At 47.3% G+C, this 25101-nt stretch overlaps 1 protein-coding gene across 4 annotated transcripts; it reads left to right on the top strand.

Annotated features, from left to right (window-relative positions):
- Positions 1-10095: 10095 nt before the first annotated feature.
- SERPINH1 (serpin family H member 1) lies at positions 10096-20145 on the top strand. 4 transcript variants are annotated; one of them, XM_006130856.4, is made up of 7 exons: positions 10096-10259; positions 13053-13096; positions 13444-13729; positions 14479-15092; positions 15788-15886; positions 16674-16906; positions 17552-20145. In XM_006130856.4, the coding sequence occupies exons 4-7, from the start codon at positions 14510-14512 to the stop codon at positions 17852-17854; spliced, it is 1218 nt and encodes a 405-aa protein (XP_006130918.1). In that variant the 5' UTR covers positions 10096-10259; positions 13053-13096; positions 13444-13729; positions 14479-14509; the 3' UTR covers positions 17855-20145. The 4 variants fall into 4 exon arrangements, with proteins under 4 accessions (XP_006130918.1, XP_014432870.1, XP_006130919.1 ...); XM_014577384.3 differs by having other exon boundaries at positions 13559-13729; XM_006130857.4 differs by lacking the exon at positions 13444-13729.
- Positions 20146-25101: the final 4956 nt, after the last annotated feature.

Raw genomic sequence — 25101 nt, forward strand, 5'->3', positions numbered from 1 at the left:
AACAATTTTCTTCAACTGAGTCATGAGAAAAGAATAGTGATAGAAATGTAGCCGTGTTAGTCTGGTGTAGCTGAAACAAAATACAGGACTATGTAGCACTTTAAAGACTAACAAGATGGTTTATTAGATGATGAGCTTTCGTGGGCCAGACCCACTTCCTCAGATCAAATAATGGAAGAAAATAGTCACAACCATATATACCAAAGGATACAATTTAAAAAAAATGAACACACATGAAAAATGAACACACATGAAAGGGATCTAGGGGTCATAGTGGACCACAAGTTGAATATGAGTCAACAGTGTGATGCTGTTGCAAAAAAAGCAAATATGATTCTAGGTTGTATCAACAGGTGTGTTGTAAGCAAAACTCGTGAAGTCATTCTGCCGCTCTACTCTGCACTAGTTAGGCCTCAGCTGGAGTACTGTGTCCAGTTCTGGGCGCCACATTTCAAGAAAGATGTGGAGAAATTGGAAAGGGTACAGAGAAGAGCGACAAGAATGATTAAAGGTTTAGAGAACATGACCTATGAAGCCAGGCTACATGAACTGGGCTTGTTTAGTTTGGAAAAAAGAAGATTAAGGGGGGACATGATAGCGGTTTTCAAATATCTAAAAGGGTGTCACAAGGAGGAAGGCGAAAATTTGTTCCTCTTGGTTTCTGAGGACAGGACAAGGAGTAATGGGCTTAAAGTGCAGCAGGGGAGGTTTAGATTGGACATTAGGAAAAAATTCCTAACTGTCGGGGTGGTCAAATATTGGAATAAATTGCCAAGGGAGGTGGTGGAATCTCCCTCTCTGGAGATATTTAAGAACAGGTTAGATAGACATCTGTCAGGGATGGTGTAGACGGAGCTTGATCCTGCCTTGAGGGCGGGGGGCTGGAACGATGACCTTTCGAGGTCCCTTCCAGTCCTATTATTCTATGATTCTATGATTCTATGATTTTTTTTAAATTGTATCCTTTGGTATATATGGTTGTGACTATTTTCTTCCATTATTTGATCTGAGGAAGTGGGTCTGGCCCACGAAAGCTCATCATCTAATAAACCATCTTGTTAGTCTTTAAAGTGCTACATAGTCCTGTATGAGAAAAGAAGTTTGAAAACCACCGGTCTATCGTACCGTTCCAGGCATCAACAGAGCAGCTGCCCTCACTTTGTTCTCTAGCCGTCAGGACTGAACAAGGCCCCCCCACGCCACCTAATCAGAGCCCAACCCCAGAATTACTGCTGCTTAAACGTTAGCCACGATTCCACCTCCCTGCCTTGTCAGTGGCACCTCCTGTCAAGCTGTCCCCTCTCTGGCCATGGGACCGTTAGAAAGACGCTTGACAAGGCAGTGTGGCTTCACTATGCCAGGCCTGAAGCTCGTTACTGGCCGGATGACTCAAGCGGTTAAGTAATACACACAGGGACGCATGCGTACAGTGAACCCTTCAGACATGCTGCTCTGAAAGCATCTGAGCTGGAAGCCCCCGATTGGCCGGTGTTGGGTTTCCCTCAGCACATAGGACCAGAGCGCTCCTCACCACTGACACAGAAGCTCTGTCATCAGTTCAGGGAGTTCCTTTTCACTCTGCTGCAAGTCTAAGGAATGGACAGGGCCCGCTTGGGGGGTTCTTTTACTGTACACGTGAGAATGAAAAATGAACGTACAAGAGCGGGACACAACCACCTCTCTTGGGTGTAACCTTTCTCCCAATCCCCATCTACACTCTTGTGACCCCCTGTGATAACAGCGATGAGCAGCTTTAATCCCATTTTACAAACTGGTTGACAGATTATGCACCGGCATCACTTCACCAACTCCTGAAAGGCAGCCACCAGCAGGGTAAAACACAGCAGATGAACAGAAACTTGTGTGACACGTTAGGCCCAGAAATGAAAAAGACAAGCATGTCAATTTGAGAGTACAGAGGGAATTTGGGCAGATGCAGTTTACCCAGCTGGAATTGGGCCAAGGAGACCAGTCCTCACCGTTGCAGTTATTTTCATTTCAAAGCAGTGGAGGAATTCCCCTGGGACACACGGGCAGAGATTTGGGGACCTTTTTCTGACACATTAATCAGCTTTTATCAGCGACAACATAGATATGTGGGTGAGTAGCTTGAGCCACTTCCCATGCTGCTCCCTTTTAGCACACTAGCTCAGACAGAGCTAGCACATGCATCTACCCACGCGGAGAATTACACCTCCCAACTGCAGTGTAGATTCCCTCTGATTTACCAAGTTGGATCCACTTTCCATTGCACTGTGTATTAATCTGTCCTGGGGCTTCCTGGTACATGGATGGGTTTGGAACACATGTAGGCTATGTTTAGACTGCCTTCTTTTGCGCAAAAAGATATGCAAATGAGGCAAAAGCATGGACTATTGCTGTGCCTCATTTGCATAATTAATGAGGCTCTGTTTTTGCACAAGAGGTTTTTGCGCAAGAGCCATTCTTCCCCTTTTTTTTCAGGAACAGGGGGTTTTTGCAAATGAGGCATGGCGATATTCCAAGCTTCACTTCATTTGCATATTTTTTGTGCAAGAGGGGGTAGTTTAGACATAGCCATAGTGTTCACCTGGGAGATGCTGCCATCCCTGGCATATTTCCATCAACATCAGTTACACCAAAAGTAAATTTGGCCTGTACTTGTTACAGATGAGACAGGTGACTGGTTCATTATTGCTGCAGAGAGAGGAGCGCTTTAGTCTGGCTTGTCTGCTTCTGTAAGGATGAGGCCCATTCAGTAGCCTTATGGAAGGCCTTTAGCAATACTGGAAGGCCTAAAGGTTAAGGCCTTTGTTTGTAGCCGGACTGAAAGAAAAACAGCCATTAGCTAAAAAGCAGGAAGTCATGTACTCATATTCCATCTAAATTGCATTATAATAGTGTAATATCAGGCTGTTAAGGAGACCCTGTCCTAACGGGATAAAGAAACAGATCTCAAGGTGGTTAAATAAAATTGAGTTTGTTAGTATTTCATCTGGCAAGAAAATATTTATCAATAGCTGGGGTTGTGGAATCCTCACTCTATTATTTCCCTACCTCCCTATTGTTTGTCTCTGTGTGTTTGGTTTTTAATTGTTTCTGTCTGCTGTATAATTAATTTTGCCAGGTGTAAATCAATTAAGGTGTTGGGCTATATTAGGATCAGTTAGTAAAATAATTGGTTAAGGTGTAACTAAGCAGGACTCAAGTTTTACTATAAAAACCAGGGTCCATGGAGAACAGCAGGAAAAGAAGGGACGGAAAGAAGAAGAAGAAGGAGGAGGAGGAGGAAAGACCTGGAAGCATCTAGAAGCCCCACTCAAGGACCAGGACAAAAAGACACACCTTGCAGTCTGAGACACCCACTCCTCATCCCATTGCAATCAATAGAAAAACTCACACCGACTTGGATAGAAGCAGGGTCAGAGGGATAGTTAACAGTATTTTGCAAGTAGGCTATATTTCCTTGAATTCATCACATCCTGTTGTATCATGCAAGCAAGGTAGTAACAAACTTCAACAGGCCTTTATTCAGCCAGTGCTCCCAGTTCTAATGATTACAAGCAGCATCTAAAACACCACACATCCTTCCCTAGAGCAAGGAATCTCTGTCCCTGGCAAGTTTTACTTGTGCTTCGTTCAGGGAGAAAAGGGTGTATTTCATATAGATCTTAGTAAAAGCCATACCCATTGTATCATGCATGCAGCATTTTTTTGGAGGGGTGGATTTTTAGTAGAAGTGTCGTTTGGCGACTGAAGCTGTGTAATTAGGAGGAGCAAAGAAGAGGGAAGAATGCAGCTTCCCCTAACTCTGCTCTCCCCCGCCCATCCCTTTGCTGATGCAGCCTGTCCAACGTGGCACTTTGGGGGAGGGGAGTTAAGAGCCTTCTAGAGAATGTGCATGCAGAGTTAGAATTCCATTTTAAGATCACTTTCTGTCAAAAGAAATGTTACACATTGTACAAAGTGCGCTGATTCCAGACTCTTTAGCACAGGACAATTTGAAAGGGTCCAAAATGGTGCAGCCACTTAAATGTAGTTTGATCATTTTCTAGGTCTTAATATTTTTAAAGTACGGTTGATTTATTACCACTATTTTTTGTTCACAACTATATGCACAAAACTGTTGGGTTGACTAGGATACATAACTGGTATATGGCTTTTAGTTATAAGAAGAGTAGGAGAAAATAAGCCTTCAAACACTGAAAATCATCCAGGAAATCAAAAAATCTCTGTAATGAGTTGTCTATATTTTCAGAGCTCATCAATCAAAGATAAAGAATTACAGTACTTTTAATTAGCCAAAAATTACTACTACTGAGTTAAGACCATTTTAAATGGTAAAGGTACATAGCTATGTGAATTTGTCAGAGGAATTCAGTGGAGGAAGGTTGAACATAAAAAGGCATTTTGATTAGAAGGTTTAGATTTTATTTTAGCTAGAACCATGTCTTTTATGGGACGTAATTACAGAGGGGAAGGGGAAGGCAGAGCAGCATCAGATGATGGGTTTGGCAAAGAACTTGCTGCTGAAGCACATCTTGGAAATTTAAAGGGACAGCCTCTAGTTTCAAATGAATGGTTTCCTCTAGTTACCTTTTGACTACTGTGTACTGGAACTTGGGGCATTTCCCTTGAATTGTGTTGGGCCTATCAATGGCGTCTCTACTCAGTTTTTTATTTTTTCCCCTCATGGAAGGTGCTACTGCAAAGGATGAAAATTAAAAGTAGCAAAGAATATATGTGATAAAAACAAGGGATTGTGGGCAGTGTTCCCTCTAATTTTTTTCCATTCGTGTGCAAAATAAATTTTATTAAGTGCACCGAGGCATGTGGAGATGTGCACCACCAACCATGAGCAAGCATTACTAACATGAGTGAAGGTTGCAGGATCAGGCCTCAGTTTAGATTAAACTATGGGTTATGAATGCCAGGAAGGTCAAAATCTGGAAATCCGATGCATAGGGTCAAAATTCAGAATGATCTGGACAAACTAGAGAAATGGTCTGAGGTAAACAGGATGAAGTTCAATAAGGACAAATGCGAAGTACTCCACTTAAGAAGGAACAATCAGTTTCGTAGATACAGAATGGGAAGCGACTATCTAGGAAGAAGTACTGCAGAAAGAGATCTAGTAGGCCTTGTGGATGAAAAGTTAAACATGAGTCAACAGTGTGACGCTGTTGCAAAAAAACCAAACATGATTCTGGGATGCATTAACAGACACGAGAAGTCATTCTTCTGCTCTACTCTGCGCTGATTAGGCCTCAGTTGGAGTATTGTGTCCAGTTCTGGGCACCACATTTCAAGAAAGACGTGGAAAAATTGAAGAAGCTCCAGAGAAGAGCAACAAAAATGATTAAAGGTCTAGAGAACGTGACCCATGAGGGAAGATTGAAAGGACTGGGTTTGTTTAGTTTAGAAAAGAGAAGACTGAGAGGAGACATGATAGCAGTTTTCAAGTATCTAAAAGAATGTTGCAAGGAAGCAGGAGGAAAATTGTTCTCCTTGGCCTCTTGAGGATAGGACAAGAAGCAATGGGCTTAACTTGCAGTGAAAGATGTTTAGGTTTAGGTTGAGCATAAGGTAAAACTTCCTAACTGTCAGAGTGGTTAAACACTGGAATAAATTGCAGATTCCAGGTTGTGGAATCTGCATCACTAGAGATATTTAAGAGCAGGTTAGACAGACACCTGAGGGATGATCTAGACAGTGCTTGGTCCTGCCGTGAGGGCAGGGAACTGGACTTGATGACCTCTCAAGGTCCCTTTCAGTTCTATGAGTCTATGAAACTCCTTTTCCCCCTCTGCATAATCCTTTTTCCCATTGCAAAACCCCACACAGTCAGAGACCTCTTTTTAAGCTGCTGAAATGTTTTAATGGTTTCTGTCAGACAATGCACCTTTGGCACTATTTCCATACAACAAATTTTGAACAAATTACACCTGGCTGAGCTCAGCCATAATAAAGGTTATTGTGAACAAATAAAAAGAGCCTATTTTTCATCTCAGCCAGAAACAAAAGCCAGGACAAATAGAACAAACAGTCATTACCTACCTGTTATCTACTATGACTGTTATCAAGTTTTGCTGGCAATCATACTGACAGCGTGAATAACAATATTTACTTTTGTTCTTGCCGCTGCGGGTAGCCATTCATTTTTGTTGACAAAACATTTTGTTATATAAGGGATCTCAAAAATCTCAAATAATTTGAGGCTTTGCATTATCTGTTTACATTGTAGCCACTTCTCTTTGCTAGATATAGAAAGATATAGACTTTCTATAGCATTTGTTATTGTTATTCATTAGCATTGTAGGTGGGCACAGCACATGGAAAGGTGAACCCTACACCAAGGTGCTTACAAGCTATGGGGCTTTAGCTTGCAAAACTTTGGCCGTGTGGTTTGATTCACTCACAGGAATAATTCCACTGAGGTTATTGTTATCATCTGTATTATGGGTAGCAACTAGGCAACCCAGTCAGGGATCAGGGCCCTGTTGCGTTAGGAACCATACATGCAGGTAATAACAAAGAAGACAAGGATTTTTTTGGTCAGGATTTGGAAAACGGAGCCCTGATGTTGGGTAAAAGACATGCCAGGACAAGTCATTGGCAGTTTAGAGCAGGTGTGGGCAATAATTTTTGATGGGGGGGCACTCTAAGGGTACGTCAAAACAACATGGCTCCATCGACGGAGCCAGGTAGATTAGTGTACTCGAAAAAGGGAAATGAAGCGGCGATTTAAATAATCGCCACTTCATTTACATCAAAATGACGGCTGCGCTGTGCCAATCAGCTGTTTGGCGGCACAGCACGGTAGTCTGGATGCTCCGCGGTTGACAAGGGAAGTCTCATTCCACGAGGCATAACAGGGAGGTCGAAAAGGGCTTCCCTTGTCGACCGCGGAGTGTCCAAAGGCTACCGCGCTTTGCCGCCAAACAGCTGATCGGCACAGCGCGGAAGCCGTTTTGATGTAAATGAAGAGGTGATTATTTAAATCGCCGCTTCATTTCCCTATGTCTAGAATGCTCATCTACATGGCTCTGTTGATGGAGCCATGTAGTCTAGACACACCCTAAGATTTTGGTAAGTAGTCAAGGGCCACACTTTTCTATGGAGGGAGTTCAGGGTCTGGGATGGAGACTGGGTGCAGAAGGGAGCTTGGGGTAAGAGATTGAGGTGCATGAGAATGGTGACTGAAAGTTCAGGATATTCAAAGCCATAACACTAAAGCCTCAAGTCCTACTCTATAGCTTTATGCTATTTTCTATCACAACAGCGGGCATTTATTAAGGTATCTGGCTAGTTAGGGAGCCAGTGTGCTTGTAGAGGCAAAAAGACATATTAGACATAATGAACAATGATTCTGAAATTAATGGGACTTAGAAAGGAGGGAAGAAATAAAAATAGACTTATTTTACACTGCTCTGAGGCCTCGTGATGTCAAGGTGTATGAAAATAATCCCCAGGATGTTTTCCACCTTGATGCCACATTAAAGGGAATTAAACAAAAGATTTGACAGCTTGAAGTGAAAATGCAACTACTTTCTCTGTGAATCCATAACAGCTTGCTTCAAGCATGCTTCAAAGTGTGGAGAAATTTGCCAAAGTTTTCTCAAAACACTGTGTGTCAGCAAAACTTAGATTCACAAAATAATGCTGCCCATCTTCAGGTACATTTACTCAGTTCCAGTGCAGGTAGAAATACCCACAGTAGCTCAGATCAATCTAGTGCACTAAAATAGCAGTGTAGCCACAGTGGTGCAAATGGTGGTATGGGCTAGCTGCCCTGAGTACTTACCTAGAGTTCAGATGGGCTGTTGGTGCGGGTGGCTAGCCCATACAGCCATGACTGCAATTCTATTTTTAGTGCATTAACTCCATCAGAGTTAGCATAGGAACGTCTATAGTCCCTTAGACTTTCATATGGCTGGACCACTGGAAGGGTTTGAAAATGGGATTAAATGCAGTCAGTAGGAAAATTCACCCCACCCGCAGCCCAAATATAGGGAGGGAATGGTAGGGAAGAAATAATAGAGTGGAAAGCTTTAAATATCTCAAGTGTTGTCCATAGTAATAGTAATACCCTATGTAGCCAGACACCTGTGTTTCTTTGTAGCCTGGCATTCATCTCCCGTCATGGTTTTGACTGCAGTTCACATTCTATGTGACATTGAATGAGGAGCCCTGTGAAAATATGGTCATTTAAAAGTCAGCCACACGGATGGATGGCAGGGACACTGACAGAACCAGACATCTTAAAATCAATGACAGACTGAATGTCAGATCTGTCAGGGAGCCCTAAATAGTCCCACTCAGACTACGGTAGTCTTTATTTAGTTGTTTTGATGAAGATACTATATTTACCATTTCTTGTTACGTGATTTCTGGGAGCCTGTATCCAAATTAATCCCTGTTGTAACTCCAAGGTTTTCAATGAGCTTATATCAATAATGAACTGTACTGTTTTGTCTGTATAAAAGCCCCGATCCTGCACACGTTAGAGCACACGTGTAACTTTATTCAAGAGAGTTGCCCCATTAAACTCTAAATATGTTTGAAGGATCGGGGCTACTATTTGTAAACAATGTGGTTCAGGAGCAATGTCTTTCTTTGCATCTTATAGAGTGGGCTGATATGAGGAAAGATGCTCCAACGGCTGGATTACAAAGCTTAAAACATGGGACATCTGAGTTCCTGCCCCGCTCCTCACAGACAAGTAGTAAAACGGAGGCATCCCAAAATAGCTACCCCATGTCTTCACAAGCCGCCAATTATTTCAAAATAACGGGTGTGCTGTTTCGGCATGCCAGTAACTCTTGTTCCATGAGGGTTAAGGGATGTCTCAAAATAGTGCGTTATTTTGAAATTTGGCAGTGTAGATGTGCTAAATTTCAAAATTCAATCGAAATAAGCTACACAATTTTCATAGTGCAAATTGGGAATCTTATTTCAAGTTTAGGGCACTGTGTAGATGCACCCTTAGTGGTTTAGGTGCCCCATTCCTAAAAAAGCAATGGGAGTTAGGTCCCTGAATACCTTTGTGGGTCTAGCCCTTAGACATTTTGTGTTTCATCTCCATATCTGTACCTGGGGAGAACAGCCAGTGCCTAATTTCTGCCAGGGCTGACCCCCAGCGCCTCTACATGTAGGCGATGCTCTGGCTAGGTCAATCCTAGCCATTTTGGTATTAGCATCATGGTCATAGGATTTTAAGAATGAGAAGTTTCACACTATCAGAGGAGTAGCCATGTTAGTCTGGATCTGCAAAGTGGGTCTTTGCCCACTAAACTTATGCTCCAATACATCTGTTAGCCTATAAGGTGCCACAGGACTCCTTGTCGCAAGTTTCACACTGTCATGAGAGGGTTGCCAGGTTATCATGAGGGGATTGTGGTATTTCTGCACTGCTGCTGGTGGTGGCATGGCCTTTGGAGCAGAGCAGCTGGAGAACTGGGTAGGAGCCTAATGCAGGCGCTTTGTCTACACTGCAGGGTTTTTGTGCAAGAAGCCTTTTGCAGAAGAGCTTTTGCGCAAAAACTTCTTGCACAAAAGCGCGTCCAGACCTCACAACGCATCACAAAAGCGATGTGCTTTTGTTCAAGAGAGCGTCCACACTACATGGACACTCGTGCACAAAAAAGCTCTGATTGCTATTCACAGAATGGCCATCAGGGCACCTGTGCTTTTGCCGATAGGGGTTTCTTGTGCATAAACGCCTCCGGAGCGTCCACACCTGCCTTTTTGCACAAGAGCTATAGCACAAAAAGGCGTTATTCCTCGTGGGGAGAGGAATAACTCTACTAGCAAAAGCTCTCTGTTCTGCCGATTTACTTGCGCAAAAACACACTTGAGGTGTGGACATTCCGCTGGGTTTTGCGCAAAAACCTTGTAGTGTAGACATAGTCTAGGAAAGACCATAAAAGGTTCCGACCTTTCTCCTCCAGAGGACTCTGCCGTGTGCAATCCGCCAAGCAGTAGGACCCTGCGGTAGCTCCCAGGAGTGGAGCGGGGAGTCTGCCAGTGGGAGGCTCTAAAGTGCTTTTTTTTTTTCTGTTGGAATTCGGAGCCTCCCATTTACACAGGCAACTTTTCCAACTTTCCAGAAGTTTCTCTGGGCGGGTTATATAGCCCCCTCCTCGGGGCTGCTCAGCTGCAGAGAGGGACACGCGCCGGCAGACTTCAGCTGATCCGCTCCTGCCCCGCACCCCAGCTCCGCCAGTTCTGCGCCCCCAGGCCGGACGCGAGCCCCCGCGACACAGGAGCGATCCCTCCAGGTGAGGGGCTGCGCTGGGGCCCCACGGAGGTTCAGGCACCGGGCTGCAGTCATCGGGCAGGGGAGGGGGTAGCAAGATGTGGGGGCGCCCCGCCCCATGGATCTCCTTGGGATGGCGAGGCAGTCCCCGCAGTGTCCCCGGGACAGGCTGTGCGTGTAGGGGGGTACCCCGCAGTGTCCCCGGGACAGGCTGTGCGTGTAGTGGGGGGTACCCCGCAGTGTCCCCGGGACAGGCTGTGCATGTGGGGAGGGGGGTACCCCGCAGTGTCCCCGGGACAGGCTGTGCGTGTAGGGGGGTACCCCGCAGTGTCCCCGGACAGGCTGTGCGTGTAGTGGGGGGTACCCCGCAGTGTCCCCGGGACAGGCTGTGTGTGTGTGGGGGGGTACCCCGCAGTGTCCCCGGGACAGGCTGTGTGCGTAGCGTGGGGGGGTACCCTGCAGTGTTCCCGGACAGGCTGTGCATGTGCAGGGAGACCGGAGTGGCCCTGGGGTAGAGAGGCTGTGCGTGTAGCGGGGGGGGGGGTACCCCGCAGGGGGGTACCCCGCAGTGTCCCCGGGACAGGCTGTGCGTGTAGGGGGGGTACCCCGCAGTGTCCCCGGGACAGGCTGTGTGTGTGTGTGGGGGGGTACCCCGCAGTGTCCCTGGGACAGGCTGTGTGTGTGTGTGGGGGGGGTATCCCGCAGTGTCCCCGGGACAGGCTGTGTGTGTAGGGGGGGGGTACCCTGCAGTGTCCCCGGGACAGGCTGTGCTGTGGGGGGGTACCCCGCAGTGTCCCTGGGACAGGCTGTGTGTGTAGGGGGGGTACCCCGCAGTGTCCCCGGACAGGCTGTGCGTGTGGGGGGGGGGTACCCTGCAGTGTCCCCGGGACAGGCTGTGCTGTGGGGGGGGTACCCCGCAGTGTCCCCGGACAGGCTGTGCGTGTAGTGGGGGGTATCCCGCAGTGTCCCCGGGACAGGCTGTGCATGTGGGGGGGGGTACCCCGCAGTGTCCCCGGGACAGGCTGTGTGCGTAGCGTGGGGGGGTACCCTGCAGTGTTCCCGGACAGGCTGTGCATGTGCAGGGAGACCGGAGTGGCCCTGGGGTAGAGAGGGTGTGCATGGGAGAGGGGACACCCCAGCGTGTCCCTGGGGCAGGCTGGGTGGGAAGAGCACCCCAGAATCTCAGAGGGTCCCAGGGAATATCACCCAGCTGCCGGGAAAGCCCCAGTATGGGGGGCAGAAGGGAACGTCCCTGGGAATGGGATTGGTGGCTGGAGAAGGGCTGGTGTCAGGGGCTGGTCTCTCCTGGAGTCTGTTCAAACAGCCTAGAAAGTTTGGGAGTGGTGGTAACACCTCCTCTCCCACCCGCTCCCTCCTCCTCCCCAGGGTTTGCTGGAGTGTGGGGAGGGTCTGGATGGAACAATTCTAGTTGGGGGACCTGAGCTGCACCCTCCCCCTGGCCCCGCCTTATCTTATTTATGTCCTTCACTGCCCCAGGGTGGGGCCACCGCTGGGGGTAGCCATTGGGACCCCGAGGGCTTGCAGTAGAGCTACCAGGACCCCAGGGTTAAAAGGCAGAGTCTATGGGGCTGGCTGCCAGGACATTGGGTGGCAGCAGGGCCCCCGGTGCAGGGTGGTGTCTGGGACCCCAGTGTGGGGTGCAAAATCTGGGGGATACTGCAGCACCCCCTGTGCCTGTACTTCCCAGTCCTATGTCTAGGGGTACATGCCCCACCCTGACCCTGTGGAGGATGTGGGAGGAAGGAGCGGCTGATGAGCTTTGTGTGGTTCAGGGTATTCAACTCTGTGGCTGCAGTGGTTGCTTTCTTGCAGTTTGTGGGTGGCAGGTCTGGGCTAGACTGATGCAAGGGCAGCAGCCTCTCCTGCCCTACCCAGAAGGGTCCTGCTGCCCTGAAACCAGAGGCTGCCATGGGAAGGGGATGCCAGTGACTCTCACAGATCCTGAGCGGGAGGGGGAGGAAGTATCCCAAGCAATGAGAGTGAAATAAAAGGAGGCAAATAGAATAGGAGCAGTGTCCAGCAACCAGCTCCGTTCCCTGCGCCTCTTTCCAGCTCAGAGCTAGCATTAAACCAGTATCCACTGCTCCCTCTGGCCTGAGAGCCCTGGGTCCCCCTGGGCCCAAAGACTGACCTGCTGCAGAGCAGGGAGGAAAGCTACCGCCTTCAAGGCCGCTCTTTGTTCTCTCTTATTATGAACTAAAACCAACTCTGTGTCAAAAATGCAAAGCCTGCGGCTGTCTTAGTGCAAGATCTCTACTAACACCCAAGCGGCATTTGCTTATTACATTGGTGTGAGTCACTTCGTCTTGTGGTTTATTCTGATCTGTGTGTGGGGGGGGGGGGGCGAGGGAGGACGGATAGACCTGCCACGCTGGCACAGGGCTCTGCCTGCATGCATCTCACGGCAGACTGGGACCCTGGGGAGTACAGGGCGTGTGTGGAGGCAATCAGGAAGGAGCTCCTTGAAGATCAGAATGGCATTAAATTATAACACACAGGCCAATGCTGTAGTCTCACTAACACCCCTCCCCCCCTTCATATAATTCAAGGGTAGGAGATGTTGCTCAGAACAGGATGGAGCCTAACAGGCCAAGACCTGTCCTAGGGCCTGCGCCTTTCCTCGAGCAGCCCCGCTGCAGGCAAAGTTTGGGCATGGCAGCTGCAGCAGCTTCTTGGCTGGTGACTAGATTTCATTGCCCACCGAAGTAATGGAACTGTCCTAAAGTTCTAGCTTGTGTGTTACAACCAGGTGCCATTCTCAAGGGAACTACTTTCTGTATCTGTTTTCTTTCAGAATGAAAAAGACAAACGTTGACCTCACTATGAAAAAGTTTCAAGGTATCTTTAGAAGAAGAACACACAAAAACACAAACAAAAGTTTGAAACTGTTTAACTGCATAATCCCAGCCCCGCACCCAGATGGGGGGGATTAACTGGTGTCTGTGTCTTAACTAAGTCTTTCTTTTGGATAGCCAGGGCAAAGTAAAATGCGCCGCTTTTCATTTTCAGTTGTTCATCAAGGCTTTAGTATCGAAGGGATCTTAGGCTGTGAATTAACCCTATCCTAAGGCTTTCTTTCTTTGATCCTGTGAACTGTAATGTGGCTACGTGCACAGATGCTTTCTTTTGTGTATGCATTTCCTTGGGCCCTCCTCTGTTTCCTGTTCTGTTTTCTTTAACCCTAGCGCTGCCATTCTAGCTGCTTCTTGCCACTGCATGCCAGGAACTGAATTTCAAAGCAGCCTCCCAGGAGAAGAATGACTAAAGAATGGAGCTCATTCACTGCTACGAATTATTCAGCATTAGGTCTTTGACTTCCACCAAGATAACATCATACAACAAATGAAGTCTCAGGCAGAGAAAAGGAATTTAACCCCTGCCCTACACAAGCATTGGGAAGATTTTGAGCTCCCTAGCCTGTTGGAGCACCCATGAGCCCAAAGAATAAGTCTAGCAGGCTGGCAGCAGCACGTAAGCCTGCTTTTGGGGGTGCTAATGGACAAGTCCCAGGGATTACTTGCTTGTTCAAATGTGGGCGGCTTGCAGGGTCTAAAGAGCTCAGTCTGACTTGGCATAAATTGAGTGGGTTTCCACCACATCATCTTCTATAAAGTTGCAGTCTGCAGAGAGGACTGATCCTCCAGCCTGCAATGTTCTATCTTGAGTGTGGTGGCCACTAGGCCTCCAAACAGCAGGGATCCTCAGTGGCCTCTGCTCCACCAAACAGCACGAAGCCTGATCTAGAATTGAAAAAACTCCATCCTATCATCTGGGTCTTTGAAGCACCCAACTGCCTGATTCCTTCCCTTTAAAGTCCCCAAGCAGACCAGTGAGTTAGTTAGAAAGCAGGTGTGCATTCAAACTGTTCCAGGCCCCACATTTCAGAATGGAATTTGGACTCTCAAGCATTAACGAACATTCCGCTCTCCCACCGTATGATTTACTCCCGCAGTTAATTGCACGGACCATTTCTGAGGGTGTAGCTTCGTACCTGCAAAAAAAGGGGGCCACGGGGCAGAAGCCTGGTTGGAAATTGGACCCTGTTAAAAGTATTAAATTGGAAGCAAGTCACTGATGCAGATCAGATTGCATCACAAACGCTATTTGGCTTTCCAGAGGGGTTAACTAAGGGTGTCTGAACTTAGAGTAATCTAGATGCTGTCATGGCTTTGGGAATGGCATGTGGTCTGACTGATGCCACGCCTTTCGCTGCCTTGCAGGTTCACAGCACTGTCACATTTGGTGGAAGCCATGTGGGTGACCAGCCTTCTGGCCCTCTGCGCCCTCGTGGCTGCAGTGCCCTCGGAAGATAAGAAGCTGAGTGACAAGGCAGCCACCTTAGCCGATCGCAGCGCAACTCTCGCCTTCAACCTCTACCACACCATGGCGAAAGACAAGAACACAGAGAACATCCTGGTGTCTCCCGTGGTGGTGGCCTCCTCTCTGGGCCTTGTGTCACTCGGTGGCAAGGCCACCACGGCCTCCCAAGCCAAGGCTGTGCTCAGCGCCGACAAACTAAACGACGAGTACGTGCACAGCGGTCTCTCAGAGCTCCTGAGTGAGGTCAGCAACTCCACCGCCCGCAACGTCACCTGGAAGCTCGGGAACCGCTTGTACGGCCCCAGCTCCATCAACTTCGCCGATGACTTTGTGAAGAGCAGCAAGAAGCACTACAACTACGAACACTCCAAGATCAACTTCAGGGACAAGAGGAGCGCCCTGAAATCCATCAACGAGTGGGCATCCCAGACCACCGATGGCAAGCTCCCCGAGGTGACCAAAGATGTGGAGAAGACCGATGGGGCCCTGATCGTGAATGCCATGTTTTTTAAGCGTAAGTTAAATGCCAAGGGTGCTCGAAATGAGGGAGAGGCATGAGCAAGTGCAGATGGCGCCCCCTAGCCAGTTTGAGCCATACCGGGCTTCGACTCCTATTCTTAATCTAGACATACATGATGCAAGGGCCGAATTCAGCTTCCATTTACACTGGTGTAAATCAGTTGGAGTGTCACACTGGTGCAAGTGGGAGGAGACTCAGGCTCCAAGCGTTTACTTGACTCTATAGGGGTTTACATGGTGGAGAGATCTTTCCCCCACAAGTGAAATGTACTGGGGTGAAACATAGAAGCCATTGGAGTTCACAATAGAAATCTTATTTTCTCATCTGAAACTTCAGAGGACATATGTCAAATAAATTGGTCAAAATTGATGGGAGGATAAATAAACTTCAGGCTACAGAATAGAAGACTTTTTGGGGGGCTGGCTAGGAATTCTCTTCTAGTCCATTATCACTTCAAGTTACCACAATAACAAAAATAGGATTTTTTAAAATTCAAAGTGTCTGTTATACTGCCAGAGAAAAGAAGCTGCACTAGATGGAGCCATATTCTCTTTGGTAAGACAAATTATGGGCTCTCAGATGCTCACCGGTCTAGGGAGTTCCTTGCGGGAAGGTAGAGATGTGCATGACGACACAGCACATTTCCATTTCTTGTTAACGGATGGGTTTTCCTTTTCCTATATTTATAGCTCACTGGGATGAGAAGTTCCACCACAAGATGGTAGACAACCGTGGCTTCATGGTTACCCGTTCCTACACAGTGGGAGTTCCCATGATGCACCGCACAGGTAAATTTTAGCTTATGCTCCCTGGCCCAAGATCACTAGATTAAATCCAGAGATGATGTTAGTCCACTTGGTGAACTTTTCACTTGTTTTTCTTGCCCCATCAGCTTTGAGATGAGACAGAGCTATGCAGTTTTACACTTAACTCTTAGTACACGCTAGGAGAATGGCATTGATTAGGATGGCTTTAGAGATGGTGTCTTGTCCATTAGGAACACCTAGAATGTCCTAGACCTAGAATAGGAGCATTAGAGATCTGACTAGTAGCACATGTCAGTTACTATCAACTGTGTTTTGGTAGCTTTAGCTGCTCCCCATGACTCACCCTTAGGCTATGTCTAGACTGGCAAGATTTAGCGCAAATACTCTAAATGCAAGAGTTTTTGCGTTAGAGTATTTGAGTAAGAGAGCGTTTTTACTGGCATGTGTATAAAAGCAAATCTTTTGTGCAAAAGTATCCGTGCCCGTGTAGATGCTCTCCTGCGCAAGAAAGCTCCGATGGCCATTTTAGCCATCGGGCTTTCTTGCGCAAGAAGTGTATGTTACCTGTCTACACTGGCCTCTTGCGCAAGAACACTTGCACAAGAGGACTTATCCCTGAGCGGGAGCGTCAAAGTATTTGCGCAAGAAGCACTGATTTCATACAGTAGAACGTCAGTGTTCTTGCACAAATACTCGTGGCCAGTGTAGACAGGCAGCAAGATTTTGCGCAAAAGCAGCTGCTTTTGCACTAAATCTTGCCAATGTAGACACAGCCTTATTGTCTCTGCTTGTGATTCTTTCCCTTAAGGTCTGTACAACTACTTTGATGATGAAACTGAGAAACTTCAGATTGTAGAGATGCCTCTCGCTCACAAACTCTCCAGCATGATCTTCATTATGCCGAACCACGTGGAGCCACTGGAGAGAGTTGAGAAGCTTCTCACTAGAGAGCAACTGAAAACTTGGATCGGAAAGTTGAAGAAGAGAGCCGTGGCTATTTCCCTGCCGAAAGTCAGCTTGGAAGTCAGCCACGATCTTCAGGTATGGAGACATTTCTGCCATCTTTGGGATGGTTGTAAGAGTCCAGGATGGTGGGGAAGAGAGGACTGTGATTTCTGCCGTGGGAGCTTCCCTGAGTGGATGGCGTGTTAGGATACCCCGGCAGGACTTCTAAGAACTACATTTGAGGAGCCCATAATACACTGATTTGATCTGATCTGCATATAAAATTGTAACCCAATCCCCACCGTCCTTGAACTTGGGAGCTCTCTTCTCCAGCCTGCATACAAGGGAGCGAAGGTGGAGCAATTAGAGGTGTTTTATACGCAAGTTGGCTTGCTCTACATAGTAAGCTTATTACTTAAAACTGCATTATTCAGTGAAAACCTAGACTAACAATTCGGCTTAACTGGCTGCCTGGCTCCAAGTGAAGCCCTGGGTGTATTGCTATTTTACCCGACTCATTTACAAGTTTGCAAAAGCGAGGGGTGGGGGGAACCTCCTCCATCAACTCCCTTATGGTCCCTTCAGGCTCCCAGGAGACACATCCTGCCCACAACCCCAGAAATGTAGCTCTATTCCTTGAATGCAGGGGCATTATTCTCTGTTCATTGCTGAGAGCAGAAGCTAGCTAGTGGAACATAGGAGTGTTCCATAGGAGACTAACCTGCCTGTCTTTCATCATAGAAACACTTGGCAGACCTTGGTTTGACGGAAGCCATTGACAAGAACAAAGCTGACCTGTCCAAGATTTCAGGCAAGAAAGATCTCTACCTTTCCAATGTCTTCCACGCCGCGGCCCTCGAGTGGGACACCGAGGGGAACCCCTTTGACGCTGACATCTATGGCCGAGAAGAAATGAGGAACCCCAGACTCTTCTACGCCGATCACCCGTTCGTCTTTGTGATCAAGGACAATAAAACCAACTCCATTCTTTTCATTGGCAGGCTAGTGAGGCCCAAAGGGGACAAAATGCGCGATGAACTGTAGTTTGAAGGGTCAGGTTTTGTTGGGGATTTTTTAAATGGGGAAATGTTATTTTGTATTCTCTACAAACTGATGGGTGCTAGCCGGACCAGAGTGCATTTTGATGTTCAATCCAACATACACTTTACCTCGCCAGAATATTCCACCAAAAGAAAATGCATGGGAGGAACAGGGGAGGTGGGGGGAGGGGAAAGACCATGAACAATGGGAAGGGCCTGTTCAATGGGCTTCTGTTCCCAATCAGTGGAATTTCTGCTGAGATGATAGGTTGCTGTGTCTTCTTCCTCCTTCCTGCACTAGCATAAATCCTTAAGCCAAGCATGATGGTACCACCTGCTGGGATGCAAACTGTCAGCTGAGGCCACGGTAAAGGTACCTGCCCACACACTCACATCAGTCTTTATTGTGCCTTTTGTTCTAGACACATGGAGCGCTGCTTTCCCATCCCTCTTTCCTGGCAATTTTGCAGCGGACAGCTTGCTTACTGCCATAGCTTATTCCTGCTTCCTTGTCCTGGGGGTTTCTTAGCTGAGCTAGAATTCATGGTGCCTAGTCCCTTTATTTGTTACCTCCTTGAAGTTCTGTGTCCAAGGGAGCAGCAAGGACTGAGGCTGCTCCCACTTACATCCACTCACCACTGCGGAGGCACTGGGTGCAGATTAAGGGTGAGGAGAAATGAGCTCCTACTAGTCGGTTTAACTAAACTGGTTATTTTAGGGCAGGGAAAACAGACTGCCATACATGTAAGTAGGTGCTCTGATGCTGTGACCCACATAAGAACAAATAGAATTCTCCCTATACCGCTTAACTCTGAACTGTGTGTCATATCCCCCCAAAAAACTTTTAAGTTGAACACAAAGTAAAAAATGCCTGTCCCGTTCTTACCCATGGGCAGCTGAAATCTTGCAAAAATCTGCATCACTGGGAATTGCATTTAAAAATTCCCTCTTCAATTAGGCAGCAGTGAACTGTCTCAGCTAAGGGAGCAAGGACTGAATGGGCCATAGAGATGAAAGATCCTTTTTCATGTGAGCGCTTAAGCAGAGAGGAGGCACTGGTGGGGAAGGGGGGTGATTTTGCTCTGCAGTTAGCTGTGTTCTCTCTCTGCCTGCTGTGTGGATCACGATTTCAGTCTGGGAGAGTATCCAGCTGATAACTCATCAGCACCAGGCCTGCTATAGAAAGGATTCGATAACACCAAAGGGAGAGGAGGAAGTTCACATCACTTGGTGCTTTTGTTTCAGTCTTGTCAGGACAGACTGGGCAAGAAACACAGTTTACATTGTGAAACTTCTCTCTGCAAGGAGGACTAGCAAAGTAGAGCCCGAACCATATCCCTTGGGGAAGACTGCCATGGACTCCTCTAATTGGGAGCTAGCACTTGTTCATTGCTTTTTTTCTGAAATAAGACGACCTTAGATTTGCCATAGCCTGTTTTCCTAACGACCCTTTCTACACTAGGATCTCTCCAAGAATGTTCATGCCCCACTGGCTGAATTGCACAGAGCTGTGTTCTGGTATGTATGCACAAATTCTTCTCCAACTCCAGCCTCAAGCTGCTGGAGCAAATACATTTTTCCCCCATGGGACATTACCAGCTTAAAGGTTGTATTTAAAATGACCAGTGGTCATCATCTCACAAATGCCTAAGTGCATGTCTAATGGCACAGCCAAGCTGGAGAACAAAGGGTTTGATTGTTTGTCAGCTTAAATCTATTTTCCATGTCACTGATGCGGATAAGTAGCCAAGGTGGTCAGTAAAACTATTTCTTGTCTTATCTCACTTCCAAGTTTTCAGACACAAGCCCAATGCTGCAGTATTTGGTTTTCAGAGGTTTAATTTGTTAAAGTGACTTCCACAATCCTTTGAGAAAACCTTTCCTGTTAATCAATCTTGGATATACACTAAAATCTGGGGGCCAAAATTGGTAAGTAGCTGAAGTTTAAGAAGTGCAGTAAAACATGTATGCCAAAACCACATACAGGTCAGCCCAGCAGGCAGTGCTGTCCTTAATACCTCCAGTTTTGAGCTCTGACAATTTCCAACTGGGGGGGGGAAGAGAGGGTGAGCATGAGCATGTATCAGAATGCACCAAATGTTGCAGGGTGCATGCTCAGACAAATGCACTGAAACCATGTGCTATTGCACATTCATACAGGAGAGGGTGGGAGTGTGGAGAACATGTGTGAATTTGCAGCATGTGAATGGAAACCTGCTTTTTTTTTGTTTTTGAATTCTTGTACCATAAAACTCTTTAAATTGTATAATTTTGCAATAAACTTTTTCAATCTTGGCCATTGAGTGGGATGGAATTTGTGGTACCCAGTCGTGCAGTAGGAGTAAACAATTGGTTCTAGGGGTTTATCTGCAAGCCCTCTAAACTCAGGTTTGAGTTAAGTCTTGTAATCTAATATATAAAGGAGAATGTTTGTATGTTTGTGCACTAATAACTTAGACACTATAAGACCTACTGCAACCAAACTTTCCATGGGGTAACCTTTCCTCCAGGAGAAGGTTTTAAGGTACTTTTGGACCCAATTGGGGTCCTGCCCTGCCCCCCACAGTACTTTTGGACCCAGGCGTGAACTGGGACACCCCTCCCACATATAGCCTCTCAGGACTCGCCCTCTCCCGCCTGTGAGGTTACATAATCAACCCTCTTCTCCCCCCCCCCCCCCCCCCGCCACCGGCATGCAGTGCCCCCACCCCCATGCGCACAATGGCTCAGGCACTTGCCCTGCCCCCCACAGCACCTGTAGTCCTGAGCATGAGCTGGGGTGCCCCTCCTGTAGAACCTGCCCTCCACCTGGGGTCGCTCCCCACCTGCCACACCCCCCCCACCAGAAATCAAAGCCAGCCAGCCAGCCTTTCTGCTCAGCCCACTGGGCTTATCCGACTGGAAGCAATCCACGTGCCTGCTGCAGCCCAGGACAGGGGCTGGGTTAAACCCTCGATGCAATACACTGCTGTGAAGCCAGCCAGCTGCTGTTCATACTGTGAGTGGGGCTCTTCTGTGTCTGGTTCCAGCCATCGGGTTTAGATGTGACCTCTAAGCTTTTGCTTGCCAAGGCAGAGCAGGTGAATCCCTGAGCCAACCTTGCAAAGAGAAGTCCCCTTGCTACTGGCCACATGACTCTTCTCCCAGGGGCTGGCTGCTCGGTCCTGGGGGGAGGGGAGGTCCTGCTGCTCTCAGAGGGCCAGGTGTGGGCCAGGAGCCATCAGCCCCTAGGGTCTGTGGCTCAGGGGGTCCCCTGGCTCAGGGTCCCCTCCTTTCCTAAATGTTGTTCCTCTGGTTTTCTGAGCAATGCAGCTAGTTCAGTATATACACCATTTGCTCAACAATCAGTGCAGAATTTTATGAATGTTCATTTAGCCTCACAATCCTCTGACCCAAGGAAACACCCTACAGTGCTTTGGCACCTGCTTTCCAAATTTTCTGAAAGGTCACAGCTTCTAAATGTTTGGTGCTTGATCTTCAATGTATGGTTGGAGAAAAGGCAGGATTAGCAAGTGACCTACAAGCAACTTGCCCAGCTACAAAGAAAATACAGTACAGCCAGGAATAGACACCTTTCTGCCCCCCTCATCCCAATGCCTGCATCCTCTGCTTGACTGCATTAGCTGGTAATACCTACCACCATGCCTGAAACCCACTCACTTCCAGAAGAAATCATGGGTAGCCCTAGATGAATGGTGCCCCATGATGCTTTTTACAAAAGAACAATGCAGACAAGGCAAGATGGCACATTGCTCCACCCCTTTCTTTTAATCTACCAACCCATGCTAGCACATGGCACAGTTCAGACTCATCATACACCACACAGTGGTATAATCCCACTTTCCTTGACAGCTGAACTTGCTAGGTGTAGTGGAAGCGTGACAAGAATTTAAATGACACCATGTATTGGACCAGTTTCTGGGGAGCTCTTCTGTTCCAAGGCAAAGTACCAGCAGGGCAAAGAACGTAAAGATGATAGCAGGACCATACAATGTACTGTAAGAGGAGAGGAGCAGAGGGGAGAAAACTAATATAAAAGTAGCTGTAAAGACCATGAAAGTTTCACCTATCTTGGCTCAAGGGAGTTGTTTCTAGCTGCCAGCCACACAATCAGCCCTGGCCAGGGCCGACCTAACACTTCGATGCAGCCCATGGGTTGCATCTGGTCGCTTTCTATTTGTATCTTGCTGCCTGTGCCACCGAATTTCCAGGCAGTGGCTCAGGCAGGAGGAACCTATTTAAATGGCTCATGGCTTCCGGCCGTGGTGCTGCTCCAGCAGGGACCAGAGCCCTGAGCCCTTTAAACAGCTACAGCAACCCCGGACAGCTGCCAGGAAATGCAGCAGCACGGAGTCTGGCAGCCATGAGCCCTTTGCTGTGTTTTTCATTCAAAGCCTCTGGCCCCGGACAACTCTAGAGGAGGGTAGTCCACAGCCCCACCCCTTCCACCTCAGACCCCAACTCTTCCAGGGGTGGAACCAGCCCATGTCCAGGTCCCAAAATTCATTAAGTGCCTCCCGCCCCCCCATGAAGTTCCCACCCTGGCCTACAATTTTAAACTGGGCCCCCTACGTCAATAAGCAGATTAGGACTGTGTCTGCATTGGCAAGATTTTGCACAAAAGTGGACGCTTCTGCGCAAAATCTTGCTATGTGTCTACACTGGCCGCGAGTACTTGTGCAAGAACACGGATGTTCTAATGTATAAAATCAGTGCTTCTTGTGCAAATACTCTGACACTCCCGCTCAGGGATAAGCCCTCGAGCAACTGTTCTTGCGCAAGAGGCCAGTGTAGACAGGCAACATTAATTTCTTGTGCAAGAAAGCCCGATGGCTAAAATGGGCTACACTGGCATTTTACATCTCTTGTGCAAAGGCACATGCCAGTGCAGACACTCTCTTACTCAAATACTCTAACGCAAAAACTCTTGCATTTTTGAATATTTGCGCAAAATCTTGCCAATATAGACATAGCCTAAGAGTTTAAGGCCACAAAGGACCATTATGTTAACCTAGTCCAATGTTCTGCCCAACAGATCAGAGTGTATCCAAAATTCCTGCACCCTCGCCCTACAACCCATACTACACAGCAGGACTGACTCCCAAACTTGAAGGACTCCAACTGAAGAAAGTCTCAAAGGTGTAGCCGTGTTAGTAACTTTAAAAACAAGCAGTGCTGTAGCACTGTAGGGTGCGTCTACACTGCACCCATAGCTTGAAATAAGCTATGGAATTTGAGCTACGCAAACTGCTTAGCTTATTTAGAATTAATTTAGAAATAGCTTATTTTGAAATTTGGCTCTGTCTACCCAGCACTTATTTCAAAATAAATCACTTTTCTGAAATATTCCTTACTCCTCATGGAATGAGGTTCACAGGACTGTAAGAATGAGCCCATTATATTTCAAAATAACGAGCGCTCAAGAAACCCAGAATAGCTATTTCAGGATACCTCTAGTATAGCTGCAGTGTAGATGTAGCCTTAGTGACTAACAAAATTGATTAGGTCTTGAGCTTTCGTAGGCAAACCCCACTTCATCAGATGAGAGAAAATTACAGAAGCCAGGGTATATAGAATAGCAAAAGTATCACCTGTCAAGTATAGGACCAGTCTTATTGAAGCTAAGTCAGGCTGGCTATGTCTCACTGGGTACAGCTAGATTGGGGAAGGGCAGGGAAGGTTGGGATACCTCCAGTATCCTGAAAAAAAAAACAAAAAACAAAAAAACCTCTGCCACATCCAGGGAACATGCTTGTTCTGCTTTTTTGGCAGAAGAGCAAACACGCTATTTATAATGTGTACCTTTTCCCTACAGAAACTTGTAGTCTAGCCATACCCATTCATAGAATGTGATGTGGAAATGAGAATATCAAAGGTGGGGAAAATTGCCTTTGTAGTGCATTTACCAGTTAAGATCTTTTAAATCTATTACCAAATGTCCAGGCAAGCAAAAATGTTCCCCTACAAATGTGTTACCATTCCGCTGGATTCTGTAATTTCCTCTCCACCTCATCCAAATGAAAGCTCATGACCTAATCCATTTTTTGAGTCTCTGGCAAAGGGAGAAGGGGGCAAATTACAGCCCACAGGCCACACCCAGCCCACAGGAGCCTTCTATCCAATGCCCCAGCTCCCACCCATGGAGATTAGCCACTGGCCCCTCCCATTCTCTCTCCTTCATAGCTTCAACTCACTGTGCCTGCAGAGCAGATGCTTCTGGTGGCATGGCTACCTCTGGCAGGGTGGTGTGGCAGTAGAACCACCAGGCCTGTTGCTGTGGGTGGGAAGCAGTAGATTGTATAACAGGCAGTTTCCTCAAGGGGCAATTGGGAGCTGGGCCATGCCTGGTTATTTCAGGAGGCACAGCTCTCCCCTATCCTTCCCTGCCTGGCCCTCCATACAATTTCAGAACCAAAAGGTGGCCCTCAGACTACCCCCTCAGGTGACAGAGCAGCTCCATAGGTTTTCAACAGAAGAATTTACACCACTTCTCTCCCACCCCTCCTTTGATAACCAGTTCTAATGTTAATACAGCAACAAACATTCAATTAGTGTCTTATTTCCTATTTGAATTTTGCTGCTGAATTTCTAGCCCCTAGTCTCATTAGGCTGTTTTAATCTAGCCAATCGAGAGCTTAGAGCAGGTATTTTACATAGTCCCTCCGGTCCAGACAGCCCGCTGACAAGGTGTTTTCTGGGGCTGTACAAACAACTGCCTTCCTAAGAAATGTTAGCCAGACTAACAGTACCACTCTCCATCAGCATAGCTGCAGCTGCACAGCAGGTTGTGCCAGTGAGGGCGGCGTGGTGTTTACTTCTCCCCAACACAGTGCCCTGCCCAGTGTAGCTATTGCTGGTATTTTCAAGAGCAGACAAAGCCTCAGGTAATGCTTATTGGATCAGTTTCACCTTCTAGATGCGTATCTGAATAGTTTGGAAGAGAAAATCATGTGGGCTACACATAGATGTTGAGGCTCTTATGCATCAGTAGAGCACTCAATTAAGACTGCTCCCTGAATAGGTGCCTCAGGGCACCTATCAGACTGCAAACACTAGACCCTAGAGCTGTACCATGGTAGCCACTGATTGTGTGGGGCTAGTTCACTATAATGGCTATTGCTTCAGAACTGGTGAGACACCACGGCTCTAGAGTAAACCAAGTAAGCACACCTTTACGATATTCGAATGACAGTTAACACATTGTATTCTCAAAAGTTTCAGAGGGGTAGCCGAGTTAGTTTGTAACAGGTT

This window comes from Pelodiscus sinensis, chromosome 1 (genome assembly GCF_049634645.1).
Source record: "Pelodiscus sinensis isolate JC-2024 chromosome 1, ASM4963464v1, whole genome shotgun sequence".
Lineage (NCBI taxonomy): Eukaryota > Metazoa > Chordata > Testudines > Trionychidae > Pelodiscus > Pelodiscus sinensis.

Bases quoted from the DNA above. Each gene is read 5' to 3' on its own strand.
- SERPINH1 (XM_006130856.4), top strand. From the start codon at position 14,510: ATGTGGGTGACCAGCCTTCTGGCCCTCTGCGCCCTCGTGGCTGCAGTG. The intron at 15,093-15,787 runs GTAAGTTAAATG...CTATATTTATAG, and splicing joins GAATGCCATGTTTTTTAAGC to CTCACTGGGATGAGAAGTTC. The intron at 16,907-17,551 runs GTATGGAGACAT...CTTTCATCATAG, and splicing joins AAGTCAGCCACGATCTTCAG to AAACACTTGGCAGACCTTGG.